Source organism: Macaca mulatta, chromosome 8 (assembly GCF_049350105.2).
Source record: "Macaca mulatta isolate MMU2019108-1 chromosome 8, T2T-MMU8v2.0, whole genome shotgun sequence".
NCBI lineage: Eukaryota > Metazoa > Chordata > Mammalia > Primates > Cercopithecidae > Macaca > Macaca mulatta.
Genome location: NC_133413.1, coordinates 72,169,580 through 72,185,003, shown reverse-complemented (window position 1 = coordinate 72,185,003; position 15,424 = coordinate 72,169,580). Strand labels below are relative to the sequence as shown.

General features: G+C 37.8%; 1 protein-coding gene across 41 annotated transcripts in view; it reads left to right on the top strand.

Moving 5' to 3' along the window:
- Nucleotides 1–15,424, top strand: part of ASPH (aspartate beta-hydroxylase) — a 216,355-nt gene that overhangs the window by 145,349 nt on the left and 55,582 nt on the right. For all 41 annotated transcript variants that reach the window (XM_077943677.1, XM_077943676.1, XM_077943679.1 and 38 more), the window contains 3 exons: nucleotides 363–449; nucleotides 9,940–10,090; nucleotides 14,339–14,475. In XM_077943677.1, the coding sequence (XP_077799803.1) occupies nucleotides 363–449; nucleotides 9,940–10,090; nucleotides 14,339–14,475 (375 nt within the window). The remainder of the gene's footprint in view (nucleotides 1–362; nucleotides 450–9,939; nucleotides 10,091–14,338; nucleotides 14,476–15,424) is intronic.

Below are 15,424 nucleotides of genomic sequence, written 5' to 3'. Positions count from 1 at the left end.
ATTAATTATCCAGTCTCGGGTATTTTTTATAGCAGTGTGAAAACAGACTAATACAGTATTCTTTGAGAACACAGATAGAACCTGTACATACATTGAAGGAAAATTCAATTTCTTTAGCAAAACCACATACTACATCATTTATCAGGTGTCTGTCTTTTTAAAAATTAAGTAAATACATGTTCATTACTAGGTTTCTGTTTGCCTTAATATAGGTTTTTTTAAAATCTCAGATAAAACTATCTTTATACTCAGGATGGAATCTAGGAAATTCCGACAAAATCACTTGCTGAATATTAAATAACAACATTAATTGATTATGCATTTTAATTTATTTTATTTATTTTATTTTGTCTTTCTAACAGGGAAAAATTGAGGAAGCAGTGAATGCATTCAAAGAACTAGTACGCAAATACCCACAGAGTCCACGAGCAAGATATGGGAAAGCACAGGTATTCTGAGACCCTTTTCCTTAGAATACTTTTTTGATGTTTATGTGCTCTGTGTAATTGAATTTTTTACTCCTTACTATTTTCCCTTTCCAATTTCTATACAGAATCAGTTTCTCATGTATATACATAAGCAAGAAATACAATTAATTATCACTATTGCATGCTGCTGAATTTAGTAACATTTTTTTCTGCTCCTCCTCCATGTGACTTCTCTCTGGTTTTGAAAAGAAAATAAAGAGTAACACTTTTGTCATTGTTTTACCATTCCCTCATGTCCCATTCCATCTAATCCCACCATACAGTGTTCACTTGAGGCTCCTCAGAGCTTTCAGACTCTCAGTTTTATAACTGGAGGTTGCAAGTATGCTTAGGAAAGACCTTTCTAAAATATAAAGTGGAACATACTTTGTTGTTTCTATAGTTTTTTCCAATGGACTCGTTTCTTAGCAGCTACCTTTATCCTCATCTCCCACCATCTCCTTTCTTATCTGGCTTTCTCTAGTTTCCAACTTCTTTCATGAAGTATGTCCCTGTTTACCTGTAACTGCATAAACCCACTGCGTGTCAGTGTTTTAGGCCCTGGGAATGTCTATTTTGTATTCTTTTATGAGATGATTAGTCAGGTGCAGCTACAAGAGGTCTCCTAGGACAGGATTAGGGAAAAGCAAAGTTTATTATGCTCACAAGTCCTAGAGACAGGAGGCCCAGCATGCCACATAGGGCTACATGGGAAAGACTCAAGGTGATCAGGGGATGGTAGGCAAGAGACAGGGGAAGGTTTGACCACAGCCTTTATTGAGGTTTCCATGGAAAAGGCAAGGTAGGGCAGGAAGTTTAGTACTGGCTGGTTTGAATAATTTCAGCTGTCTTTTTGCCTACAGGGGTGGTACCTGGCCCTGACATGATTAAAATAGAGGAGGTGTGGCTCTGGATTGGTTAGTTTGCATATCAAAACCTTGCTTCTGGCTGAGCACTGGCCATCTCAGAATTGTCTAGCTCAGAACAGTCTCTTCCTAGCCAGAGAGGCTTTTTAAGATGTCAAAACATCATAATATATAGAAAATTTAAAAATAATTACAATACAATACAATGAACATTCTTGTGGATTCCAGTGGAAGATTTTTTTTAATTACTTAAAGAATATTTGGTGAAAGCCCACTATGTGCCAGGCCCTGTTGTAAGCATTAGAGATACAGCCATCACTAGAACATATTTTAAAAGCCCCAGCACTTACAGAATTTCCATTGTAAAGGGGAAGACAATGCATAAGACAAGTAAGTCCAATGTATATGCTTACTAGGGCTGAGTGCTAAGCAGAGGATAAAGAAAACAAGGAACAGCTAGTAGACATGTGAGGGGGTTGGTGTGGTATGAAAGGTGGCGGAGAAAGGTCTCATCAAGGAGGTGACATTTGAGCAAAGCCCTGAAAGTCTTTATAAATAAATATATACTTAAAGAATGTTATAAAGTATTAAAAATAAATATGTTAGATCATCTTACCTAATAAGAAATGCTGTAAAGAAAAGAAGAAAAGGTAATGGAATAAAGGGCATACCTATTAAGATTTTTTTGGCTGCAGGTAATGTGATTGAAAGTAACGGGGCAGACAGCGCTTTGGACAAGTTGGGCAGGAAAGGTCTCTCTAGGGAGGCAACATGTGGCTGAGTTGTGAGGAGTTTATATTACTAGAAGGAGATATCCAGGCAAGAGAAAGCAGCAAGTCAAAGGCTTTGAGGCAGGAAAACAATCTTGGAATAAGCCTGAGGAGAGAAAGAAGGTCATGCTGGGGGCACAGAAAGGAGGATCAAGGAGGCTGCAGCCTTGCAGATTTTATTCTACGTGTGCTGGGAAGCCATGGGAGGGTTTATTTGGGTTTTTTTTTTGTGGGGGGGGGTTTGTTTGTTTGTTTGTTTGTTTTTATACTTTAAGTTCTGGGATACATGTGCAGAACATGCAGGTTTCTTACATAGGTATATACATGTCATGGTGGTTTGCTGCAGCCATCAACCCATCATCTACATTAGGTATTTCTCCTAATGCTATACCTCCCCTAGCCCCCACCCCTGACAGGCCCCAGTGTGTGATGTTGCCCTCCCTGTGTCCATGTGATCTCATTGTTCAACTCCCACTTACGAGTGAGAACATGTGGTGTTTGGTTTTCTGTTCCTGTGTTAGTTTGCTGAGAATTATGGTTTCCAGCTTCATCCACATCTCTGCAAAGGACATGAACTCATCCTTTTTTGTGGCTGCATAGCATTCCATGGTGTATATGTGCCACATTTTCTTTATCCATTCTATCATTGACAGGCATTTGGGTTGGTTCCAAGTCTTTGCTATTGTGAATAGTGCTGCAGTAAACATATGTGTGTGTGTGTCTTTATAGTAGAATTATTTATAATCCCTTGGGTATATACCCAGTAATGGGATTGCTGGATCAAATGGTATTTCTGGTTCTATATTCTATATTTCTGGTTCTATATTTCTGGTTCTTATTCTTCACTGTCTTCCACAATGATTGAACTAATTTACACTCCCACCAACAGTGTAAAAGCATTCCTATTTTTCCACATCCTCTCTATAATCTGTTGTTTCCTGACTTTTTAATGATCACCATTCTAACTGGCATGAGATGGTATCTCATTTTGGTTTTGATTTGCATTTCTCTAATGACTAGTAATGATGAGCTTTATTTTATATGTTTGTTGGCTACATAAATGTCTTCTTTTGAGAAGTGTCTGTTCGTATCCTTCACCCACTTTTTGATGGGGTTGTTTGTTTTTTTCTTGTAAATTTGTTTCTGTTCATTGTAGATTCTGGATATTAGCCCTTTGTCAGACAGGTAGATTGCAAAAATTTTCTCCCATTCTGCAGGTTGCCTGTTCACTTTGATGATAGTTTCCTTTGCTGTGCAAAAGCTCTTTAGTTTAATTTGATCCTATTTGTCAGTTTTCTCTTTTGTTGCCATTGCTTTTGGTGTTTTAGTCATGAAGTCTTTGCCCATGCCTATGTCCTGAATGGTATTGCCTAAGTTTTCTTCTAGAGTGTTTATGGTTTTGGGTCTTACATTTAAGTCTTTAAATCGTCTTGAGTTGATTTTCGTATAAGGTATAAGGAAAGAGTCTGGTTTCAGTTTTCTGCATATGACTTGCCAGTTTCCCCAACACTATTTATTAAATAGGGAATCCTTTCCCCATTGCTTGTTTTTGTCAGTTTTGTTAAAGATCAGATGGTTATAGATGTGTGGTGTTATTTCTGTGGTCTCTGTTCTGTTCCATTAGTTTATGCAACTGTTTTGGTACCAGTACCATGCTGTTTTGGTTACTATAGCCTTGTAGTATAGTTTGAAGTCAGGTAGCCTGATACCACCAAGCTTTGTTTCCTTTTGCTTAGGATTGTCTTGGCTATATGGGCTCTTTTTCAGTTCCACATGAAATTTAAAGTAGTTTTTTCTAATGCTGTGAAGAAAGTCAATTGTACCTTGATGGGGATAGCACTGAATCTATAAATTACTTTGGGCAGTATGGCCATTTTCACCATATTTATTCTTCCTATCCATGAGCATGGAATGTTTTTCCATTTGTTTGTGTCCTTCTTATTTCGTTGAGCAGTGGTTTGTAGTTCTCCTTGAAGAGGTCCTTCACATCCCTTGTAAGTTGTATTCCTAGGTGTTTAATTCTCTTTGTAACAAATGTGAATGGGATTGCACTGATGATTTGACTCTGTCTATTATTGGTGTATGGGAATGCTTGTGATTTTTGCACATTGATTTTGTATCCTGAGACTTTGCTGAAGTTGCTTATCAGCTTAAGGAGTTTTGGGGGTGAGACGATGGGGTTTTCTAAATATACAATCATGTCATCTGCAAACAGAGACAATTTGACTTCCTCTCTTTCTATTTGAATATGCTTTATTTCTTTCTCTTGCCTGATTGCCCTGGCCAGAACTTCCAATACTATGTCGAGTAGGAGTGGTGAGAGAGCATCCTTGTCTTGTGACAACAGACTGGTTGTTTTTTGTAAAGTTTGCTTTGGTTACTGAGTGGAAAATGGATTATGGAGGCAAAAGTAGATGCAAAAAGAATAGAAGGCTATTGCAAGTACACACAAGAGATGCTGGTGGCTCGGACTGTGGTCATGGCCATGGAGATGAGGGAAGTAGGCAGGTGGTGGAGCTGAAAGGTCTTGAGGATGGAATAGATGTAAAAGTGTCAGAAGCAGAGGACTGAAGCCTGATCCCTGAGTTTTTGGTTCAGCCAGCTCAGTAGAAAATAATGCCAGTTACTGACTAGGAAGAACAAGTCTGGAGTGATGCAGAAGTCAAGAGTTCAAGAGTTTGCTATTGGTCTTATTAAGTGTGTGATGCCTATCAGACATTCAGGTGAACATGTTAAGTAGACCATTGGATTAACAGAGCCTGAACTTGGAGGAGAAGCCAGGGCAGGATATCAAAATGTGCCAGGAAGTAAAGCTCCAACAGCCCTGCCTAGAGGTCAAGATTGTCAACTGTGCTGGGAAACGGTAGATTCAGAGTGCAGAAATATTCCAGACAAAGGAGATGCTGACAGCACCCCTCTGGAGAAGGTCCATGCAAGCATTTGTGCAGGACACACACAGGAACTAACTCAGCTGTAGATAAAACAAGTGAAGTTTGTTCTGAACTGAAAGTAGTGACCACTTTATCTAGATGCTCAATATCTTCTTATATCTCCATTAAAAATTAATATAATTTTTATTAATTTGATTTTAATTAAATTTGTGAAAAATTGATTCAAATAAGTTCCTGTTGTCCATGGTACAAACCAACTTTAGCACACAGCAACGGTATGATTTTTATAAATTAATTTGCTCAGTAATTCTCTAAAATTGCTAAATCATATTTCCTTTTAAGTAAGAGAGAGTGTGTTTGTTACCAAAAGATCATGCCTATTCAAATAAGTAGTGGTTTTTGTCACTAGTATTAAGTCATTTCATTAAGAGAAGCATATTAACTAGAGAGAGAAATGGTTTATGAAAATGCTATTTTAATTATGGCAAAAATGTTTTATACTTTAGAAATTTTCCTTATATGTAATATTAATTGTGAGTACCAGAGTCTAAGTAAATGAAGTGCTCTTGAAACATTGTGATTGTTATATTTACAGTCAGCCCTCCAAATCCTCATGTTCCATATCCATGAATTCAACCAACCACAGATTGAAAATATTCAGAAAAAAAAAAAATAACAATGCAACAATTAAAATAATACAAATAAAAATGATGCAGTATAACAACTATTTACATAGAAGTTACATTGCATTGGGTATAATAAGTAATCTGATGATTATTTAAATTATACAGGAGGATATGCATAGGCAATATGCAAATACTATACCATTTTATATCAGCAACCTGAGCATCTGCAGACAGTGTTATTGCAGTGCATCTATGGTGGTGGTGGTCTTGGAACTAATCTCCAGTATATAACTAAGGATAACTGTATATCCTTATTTCACAGTAGAAATTTGAGATTTCGGCTTTAAACAATATCTTTTATCTCTAAACTATTATGCTTCAATGTGTTCTTGCTATTAATACTAATGTGGCATACAGCAAAATTTAGGCATGGTAAGTTAAATTTTAATAGAGTAATTTAAAGGAAACTTCAAATTCATAGTAGTTTTAAAAATAAAAATTCAACAGAAGATGGGTTTTATAGGAAGAAATTACGACTTTTTCATTCTTTGTTAGCAGATTAAACAATTACTTTAGAATATTCCAACAAATTTTTAAAATTTAGCAACATTAAGTCATATATAAACTATAGTATCTATCATTTATAAAGTAGCACTGATAATGTCCTTTTCTTCATATCACCAAAAATCAATTTTGATCAAGTTCCCTGAACATTGAACACAAAATATTAAAATATTAACTCAGTTCACTTTATTATCTTTCAGAAACCATTAACGCCTTTGAGGTAGAAAATGGCACATCTCATAGGCAGATTGGTGGGGTGAATTAAGTTAGAGTCAACAAAAGGCTTTGCGATGTTAACATCTTGTAACAAATATTCAGTTTCAGTTCAGCTTGTTTTATCTACAGATGCTAAACTGATAAAAATCAATCTGTAGACTTTTCAGTGCAAGTGCCTATCAGTTTTATTCAAGAGATTATAAAGAATTATGTGCCATTTTAGTAGTGATATCTTTCCAATTCTGCAAGTTGTAAATATTAATACTTCATTAAAACAAAGGGCCCTGGGGCACCAGAGAGGGAACATGGCATACAGATTATACTCTCTCTCTCACTTTTCAGATTGAGTTTAAAGGTATTTATTCCAATCTCAATAAAGAAGGATTGTCTTAGTAGGCATTTGTCCGCCCACTGATGCTACAGAGACCTCCAGTTCCAGGATCTTTTTGGGCACTTTGTAGGTTCAAAATGAAGAGGGTGAACCACAGGTGGTTTATAATTTACAATGGTTTTTCTTAACAATTTTTCAACTTTATAATGGTGTGAAAGTGATACACATTCGGTAGAAACTGTACTTCAGTATAGTATCCAATAAATTACAAGAGCTATTCAATGTTTTATTGTAAAATAGGCTTTGTGCTAGGTAATTTTGCACAAATGTAAGCTGATTAAGTTTTCTGAGCACATTTAATGTAGACTCTGCTAAGCTATGATGTTCAGTAGGTTACGTGTATTAAATACATTTTTGACTTACAATGTTTTCAACTTACGATGAGGTGTAACCCAATTGAAAGTCAATGAACATCTGTAGATGGTTTTGAAAGGACTCTCAGGTCTAGAACTCTGTATTTCTGCAAAGTTATCTATCAGTATTCATATTTTGGGGAGTTAACTCACTATAACAAAACTCACAAGGAGCTGATACCTATACAGAAGAGCCAGTATAGGAATATGTGCTACAAGGCCATGCCCAGCATCATGATCAGTGTGGGTCATTGACACTGGACTTTCCCTCCTGGTAGGTAAGTCTATTCCGGAGACCATTTACAGACTTCCAAAGATAGTGAATGGTCTGGAGCATATCTCCATTTATCAAGGGTGAATTGCCTTTTCTAATCTACAGATTTTTATCCTACCAAGTTTTCTTTCTCATAAATCTGTCCACTTCTGTCACTACTGCTTTAATTCTAGCTCTCGTCATCTTGGGTAACTATCCTAATCAGTTCATATCATCAAGTTATTTCACTGATGTGTTATTTTGTGAAAAAAAAATCCCATAGTTGTCTTATTTTGTCAATTTATGCTGATTCTTAGTTTTTTTGTTTGTTGGTTGGTTTTTTACTTTGGGATATGGGAGGGATAGGTCATTTTCTTACCATGCCCTCAAATTGTGGGGCGATACTTTATTTTGGTTCTGCATATATTTATATATTAACTACAACACACATTTTAACAACATAAACATGTTTAAATATTCTGAGAAAAAAAAAAACATGTATGCTACTTTTAGCATCTAGCCAGAATCATTTTTCCTCAAATGATAGTCTTCAGATTGTAGCCTCCTAAATCTGATGAGATATTGATGGTATTTTACACATTCTCCTCTCTCTTCCTGCCTCCAGTATTTTAGTCCTCATTCTCAGTTTCCAGCTAAGAATGTTGATTCTTATTTCATTAAGAAAATAGAAATATCCAGACAATTTCCACATGCTGCTGCTACTGTGCTAACAGCCATTCTCTACCTGTGCCCATATGCTCTGCCTTCCCTCCTGTTAGCACAGATTGACTATTCTGGTCCCTGTTCCTCTCTCACCTGCTGAAGGACATCCCTCTAATTTTTGTGTCTCCTTCTGCATCATCAGATTTTCCCTCTCTACTGAGACTCTTGCATCTCCTTGGAAGCCTGCTGTACTATTTCCCATCCTTAAAGAACTCCCCTTGTCTGCACATTACCCTCTGCCAGCTGGCTCAGTTTTCTGCTCCCCTTTACAGTGAAACTCTTCGAAAGAGTTATCTCCACCTCCCTCCATCATCTCATGTTCACTTGAATCTGCTGTACTCTGGGTTTCCCTCCTTTTTGCTGGTCCTCCCTTGTTATCCTGATCTCTAATGACCCTTAAACACTGGAATTCTTTAGGATTCAGTTCTTGGACTGCTTGTTTTCTCTGTTTACACTCTCGACTGCTGCTAGCTTCCTAGCTTTACATACTGTCTTCATCCTTGATAATTCCCACACTTAACGTCTCTTACTCTGACCTCCCTCCTGAACTGCAGACTCATATATGCCCCTTCCTGGTCAATAATTCCATTTGGATATCTTATAGGCATTTTAGTTTAATATGTCCAAAACAAATCTCCTGATTCCATACTACCCCCAAACCTGCTCCTGCCCTGTGTTCCCATTCTCAGGGAATGACAATTCATCCAGTAATCACTGAAGCCCAAACCTTGTTCATTCTTGGTTTTTCTCTCTCCCCTTCTCTCACACCCTACATTTAGACTATGAGCAAATCTGTTGGCTCTGACCTTCAAAATGTATCTATAATCTGACCACTTGTTACCACTTCCGTTACTGCTATCTTAGTCCAAGCCATAACCATCCAACACCTGGATTCCTGCTGGAGTATTCTACCTCTCCCATCTTCTCAGTCTGTTCTCCATACTGCTGCCACCATGATTCCTTCAACACATGCATCAGATTGTTTCAAAAGTCCCCATTGTCTTCCCATCTCACTTTGTGTACTAGAATTGTCAATAACTTGCCAGGCCCTACTTTACCTGATGGCCTCCATTGGTCTTCCCTTTCCTCCGCTCCACTGCACTGTCCTTTCCTCGATTCCTCACTCCTACCTCCAAGCCTTTGCTCTTGCTCTTTTCCCTGCCTAGAATGCTACTCCCCAAGTTATCTTTATAATGTGCTCCCTCTCTTCTTTCAGGCCCTCCCTGAGCATCCTGATTAAATTAGCAATGTCTTACCATCCCACCTAGCACTCCTAAGCCTGCTTTGTTTTTATCCACAGCACTTATGGCTGTTAGAACATGGTACCTTTATTTGTTTATTATATTTGCCACCTTTCCAAAATGGATGCAAAGTAGAAAGCAAAAAGGGCTTTGTCTGTTTTGTTCAATATGCCTGCGACATTTGTAGAAGAGTGCCTCTTTCCCAGAAAACAGTTGTTAAATGAACGAATGCACACACAAATAAATTAATGAAAGAATGGGAACTTGGACTGGAGACTTGCCTATATAATGTTAGTGTGTAACAGGATGTACATCTCCATCAGCCCCAGCATGTATTAGTCCTGCCTTTATGACATTCTTTCTTGTCTTTAGTAACAAACTTTTCTTTGTATTATTAAAATAGTGTGTTGATTTTCTATATTTTGTTAGTTTTTTTTATCTCTTGATAAGGAGAAAAGGCTAATGTGTCTTACATTTCTTTTAAGTCATATCCAAAAGTTAATTTTTTATGACTATTTTGGGTAATTACAAACACAGCTAGTCATGGGACATTTATCCAGTCTGGGGACTTCTTCTAGTGTGAGGACGATTTGGCTGAGAAGAGGAGAAGCAATGAGGTACTACGTGGAGCCATCGAGACCTACCAAGAGGTGGCCAGCCTACCTGATGTCCCTGCGGACCTGCTGAAGCTGAGTTTGAAGCGTCGCTCAGACAGGCAACAATTTCTAGGTAAGATGCAGTCAAAGGTAGTTCAGTAGGAAATGGCATACTTTTTAATCTTGAAGAAGCTGAAGAGTGTATTCTTCTCTTAGAATGATTACATGGGAGGAAACCTGAGTTTTACAACTGATTTCAAGTAATGTATCTGTGTCCTAAGCTCACCATCTCTAAAACTGAAATTGCAATCCTGACCTTAATAGAGACATATCTCAAAGATACTGTGGGTTTGGTTCCAGACCATCAGAATAAAGAGAGTTATACAAATTTTTTGATTTCCCAGGGTATCTAAAAGTTGTTTATACTATGTCATAGTGTCTTAAGTGTGCAATAACATTATGGCTTAGAAAACGATGTCCAAACCCTAATTTAAAAATATGTTATTGCTCAAAATGTTAATGATAATCTGAGCCTTCAGTGAGTTGTAATCTTTTTGTGGATGGAGGGTCTTGCCTCAATATTAATAGCCGGTGACTGACCAGGGTGGTGGTTGCTGAAGGTTGGGGTGACTGAGGCAGTTTCTTAAAATAAGACAACAATGAAGTTTGCTGCATTGATTGACTCTTCCTTTCAGGAAAGATGTATCTGTAGTTTGCAATGGTGTTTGACAGTATTTTGCCCACAGAACTTTTTTTAAAATTGGAGTCGATCCTCTCAAACCCTGTCACTGCCTTGCCAACAAAGTTTATGGAATATTCTAAATCCTTTGTTGCCATTTCAACAACATTTGCTGCATCTTCACCATAAGTAGATTCCACCTCAAGAAACCACTTTCTTTGCTCATCTGTAAGAAGCAACTACTCATCTATTAAAGTTTGATCATGAGATTGCAGCAAATCAATCACATCTTCGGGATCCACTTCTAATTCTAGTTATCTTGCTATTTCCACATCTGTAGTTCCTTCCTCCGCTGAAGTCTTGAACCCCTCCAAGTCATTAATGAGGGTTGGAATCAACTTCCTCCCCAAACTCCTGTTAGTTTTTATATTTTGACATTTAAATAAAATTTATTTATTAAATAATAGAACTTAAAAGTCTAAATTACTCTGTGATCCATGAACTGTAGAATGGATGTTGTGTTAGCAGGCATGAGAACAACATTCACCTCCTTAGACATCTCCATCAGAGTTCTTGGTGACTAGGTGCTTATCAATGAGCAGTAATATTTTGAAAGGACCTTTTTGTTTTTAAGGACTCAACAGTAGGCTTAAAATAGTCAAAAAACCATGCTAGATGTCCTATCATTCAGATTTTGTTTTCCCATTTATAGAGCACAAGCAGAGTAGATTTAGCATAATTTTAAAAGCCCCAGGTTTTTCAAAATGGTAAGTGAGCACTGGCTTCAACTTAAAGTCTCCAGCTACATTAGCTCCTAACAAGACAGTAGGTGTATCCTCAAAACTTTGAAAGCAGGCATTGACTTCTCCTCTCTCACTATGAAAGTTCTAGATGGCATCTTCTACCAATAGACAGTGATTTTTGTCTACATAGAAAATCTGCTGTTTAGTGTAGCCACCTTCATCGATGATCTTAGCTAGATCTTCCGGAAACTTGCTGCAGCTTCTACATTAGCACTTGCTACTTCGTCTTACACTTTTATCTTATGTAGATGGTTTCTTCCCTTAAATTTCATTAACAAGTCTCTGCTAGCTCTCTTCTCCCCGTTTCCTCCCATTTTATGATAGCCTGTATAATTTGCCTAAGGAATCATAGCTAATAGATATCTGGAGTAAAAAACTGTTCCTGTGATACCAAATTCTTTTCTCCCTTAACTATGGCAAAATGATTCATGGAGGTTGAAATTATCTGTGCAAATTTTTTTATAAATGAATAATAGCTGTTTCTGGTACTCTAAAAAAAATTTACTTGTAAGATTTGACCCTATATCAAGGAAAATGCTAGAAAAAAAATTAATCATGAAGCAAATTTGCAAATACTTTGAAAAGAACATCATATCATATCTCATCAGATTTAGGAGGCTATAATCTAAAGATTATCATTTGAGGAAAAATGATACCAGCTAGATGCTAAAAGTAGCACACATAATATAGAACATCATACACCATCCTCTGGACTGACCCACGTTCCCAGTACTGAAGGCAAATAAGACTAGCTGTCAGCTGACTTCACAATCACCAGGCTTACAATTCTCTCCCCATAACACATCATCACTGAACGTGGAGGGAAGGAGCTCGAGTCACTGCCAAGGCAGGTGCTCAGCTGGCCAGACAGTTACATGGGCAGATTATTAATGTCACTTAGGGGAGGCTCCTATAGTTTAGAGTCAAGGCCCAGTGGACCCTCCTATCAGTTTTCTGAGGATTAGAACGAAGAGGAGTTGTATCACTTTTGTAGATGAACAACACAGGACTAGAGCCCACGTGATGATTAAAAATGATAAGAAATGGTCAGTTACACTAATATTCATAGGGACCAGTGCAGCAGAAGTAAAACATGCAGCACAAATTCAGCACAGAAAAGGCAGGGCCAGGACTCCAGAGAGACAATGCAGGCACTCACCATGGACACAGAATCAGCATTACTGGCCGGGTGTGGTGGCTCATGCCTGTAATACCAACACTTTGGGAGGCCAAGGTGGGAAGATCACCTAAGTTCAGGAGTTTGAGACCAGCCTGGCCAACATGGTGAAACCCCGTCTCTACTAAAACTGCAAAATTTAGCTGGGCATGGTGGCAGGCACCTGTAATCCCAACTACTCAGGAGGCTGAGGCAGAAAAATCATTTGAACCCGGAAGTCAGAGATTGCAGTGAACCGAGATCATGCCACTGCACTCCAGCCTGGGCGACAGAATGAGACTGCATCTCAAAGAAAAAAAAAAAGAATCAGCATTACTGAGTTTTCTTCTTGCCTCAGTCTCCACTATGACTCTGCTTAGCACTGTTTAGTGATTCTGTCACTAAAGTGTTAACATTTTCTTCATCATGAATGTTTTACATTAATATTAATTTTTTAAAAGGATGCATTAAACTAGCATTCACATCAAAATTACTAACTTTTTTGGCGTCCTCTGAAATCTCACTCTGAGTGCCTCTCTGGCCTCACCCTGTCCTCGGCCCTGGGAAGGTGACTGTCTCTTCCACAGCAATCCATCAGCATTTGAATGGAGTCCTCTCAGAATGTCCTTGAGAATGAGGCAAGTTCACTTAAGGAGGCTCTGAGGCAACTGGAGACAGAAGAGTTTAGTGAAAATGACAAGGTGGTGAAGTTGGTCACAACACAACAGGGTTCCTGGCTGCAGAGTGGAACGGACAGGGAGCAGATGGCTGCAAGAGGGGTTTGTGTCCGTGCTTTTGTTGTGGATAATAGGAGAATTCTAGAAGAAAGTGTGAGCCTAGGTGGGCAGGTAGTGGGAAGGAAAGGTATAGAAAAGGAAGCCCAGATTTGTTAGTGAGGAAATGACTAGGGTTCTGATAGGAATACGATTGACTGGTAATGGGGCATAGGCCATGGGATGAGTCAGTGATGCTTTATGGCAGATGGTTTGGCAGTGGAATATACAGCTGCTTTAGCTTACTGACACTCCTGTCACTCTCCTAGATTGTGGGAAATGAAGCCTTTTAGATAATTCATGACTTTTTTCATTTATGCTAGTCCTCTTTTTGCACGTGTTCTTTTATATAGATCAATTGAAGCTGGGTTTTTTCATGATTCATGAGTGCAAAGTATGCCTTTGTCCACGAGAGGGCGCCCTAATACTGGATGATGTATCGTTTGTTCCATGACTAGGTCATTACCTAGAGATGAGTACACTTGTCATTGATTGGAGATGTGTCAGCAGTTAGGTACTGTCCCATGTACTTTGGTGCCTTTTCAAATTTCCTACAGGTGCTAGACCCTGAAGTTAGAAAAGACTTTTTATTGCTTACCCTCTATTCATAAAGTTAATAAACCTAAAAGATTTCAGCAGAACTTTTTTTTTAACGAGGAATTGGTGACTAAGTTTTTCTTGAGAAGGAATTTAACATAAAATGGTAAACATTGCTGAATTTTTAAAATGAGAATGTCTTTAGAATGTTTATAATCAATGCCATATTCAGTATCTACTTATGGCAGTTATTAATACCACTGCAACTACATTACGAAATCCTACTAGGTACTTAGTAAACCACTAATAAAGCCAGATTTGAGCTAGTTTTCAGGCCCTGGTGAATAGTCTCTCATGACCTACCTTCTCAATACAAAACTGTACATAATCCGTTTTTATTTCTATTTTTTTTTTTTAATTCTCACCAACTCAGGTCATATGAGAGGTTCCCTGCTTACCCTACAGAGATTAGTTCAACTATTTCCCAATGATACTTCCTTAAAAAACGACCTTGGCGTGGGATACCTCTTGATAGGAGATAATGACAATGCAAAGAAAGTTTACGAAGAGGTAAGCATCAATCTTGTATTAACTACATCAAATTAAGTTCTAAGGCTATTTGCAAATTGCATTTATTATCTTTATTTTAAATTAAGTTAAAAAGCATGTAAGTATTATTATAGTTAACATATTCTAAACTATGTTTTAACATTGCTTTTTTTTCCTAGATCAGAAGATTTTTAAATCTTAGTTAACACGTAGTAGATTAAAGCCTTCAAATTGTAATTGTGATGCTTTTAAAACTTCATATTTATCTTTCCATACATAGTCTTTTTAAAATTGTTCTTTATGACAGGAAGAATTTAAGTTCCTGTGAATGTTACACACACACACACACACACACACACGCACACTCTCTCTCTCTCTCTCTCTCTCTCTTTCCTTTTTTTTTTTTTTTTTTTTTTTGGCAGAAGTATGGTCTAGAGAGAGGCTATGGAACAGGGGCCTTTCAAGAATGTGACATAAATTACTCACTTTTCAGCAGGGCATTGACTTCAAATCCTCTGGCAAAGATGCCTTTCAAAGGATTTCTACTTTGTAACAGATGTTGATAGATAACCTCTAAGTCACAAGTAACTAAAAATCTAGAGAAATGTGACTCCTTTAGGCAGTGGAGGAATTCCTTTGGTACATAATGAACAGGATACCCAATGAAATTTGAAGATGGAGAAAGTTAATGCCTCTGTAAAAGAAAGAGGAACATGTTTACTTGTTATTCTTTAATTCAGGCCCTTTGATCAATGGTTTTCAAGCTGGTGAAGTCTACATCAAGATGCTACCACTCAGTGATAGTCAATATGATTTCTGCTACAGTTATGTTTTGTTTTTGTTTTTGACATGCGGTCTCACTCTGTTTGCCCAGCCTGGAGTGTAATGACATGATCATAGCTCACCAAGCATCCACATCCTGGACTCAAGCAATCCTCCTGCTTCAGCCTCTTAAGTAGCTGGGACTACA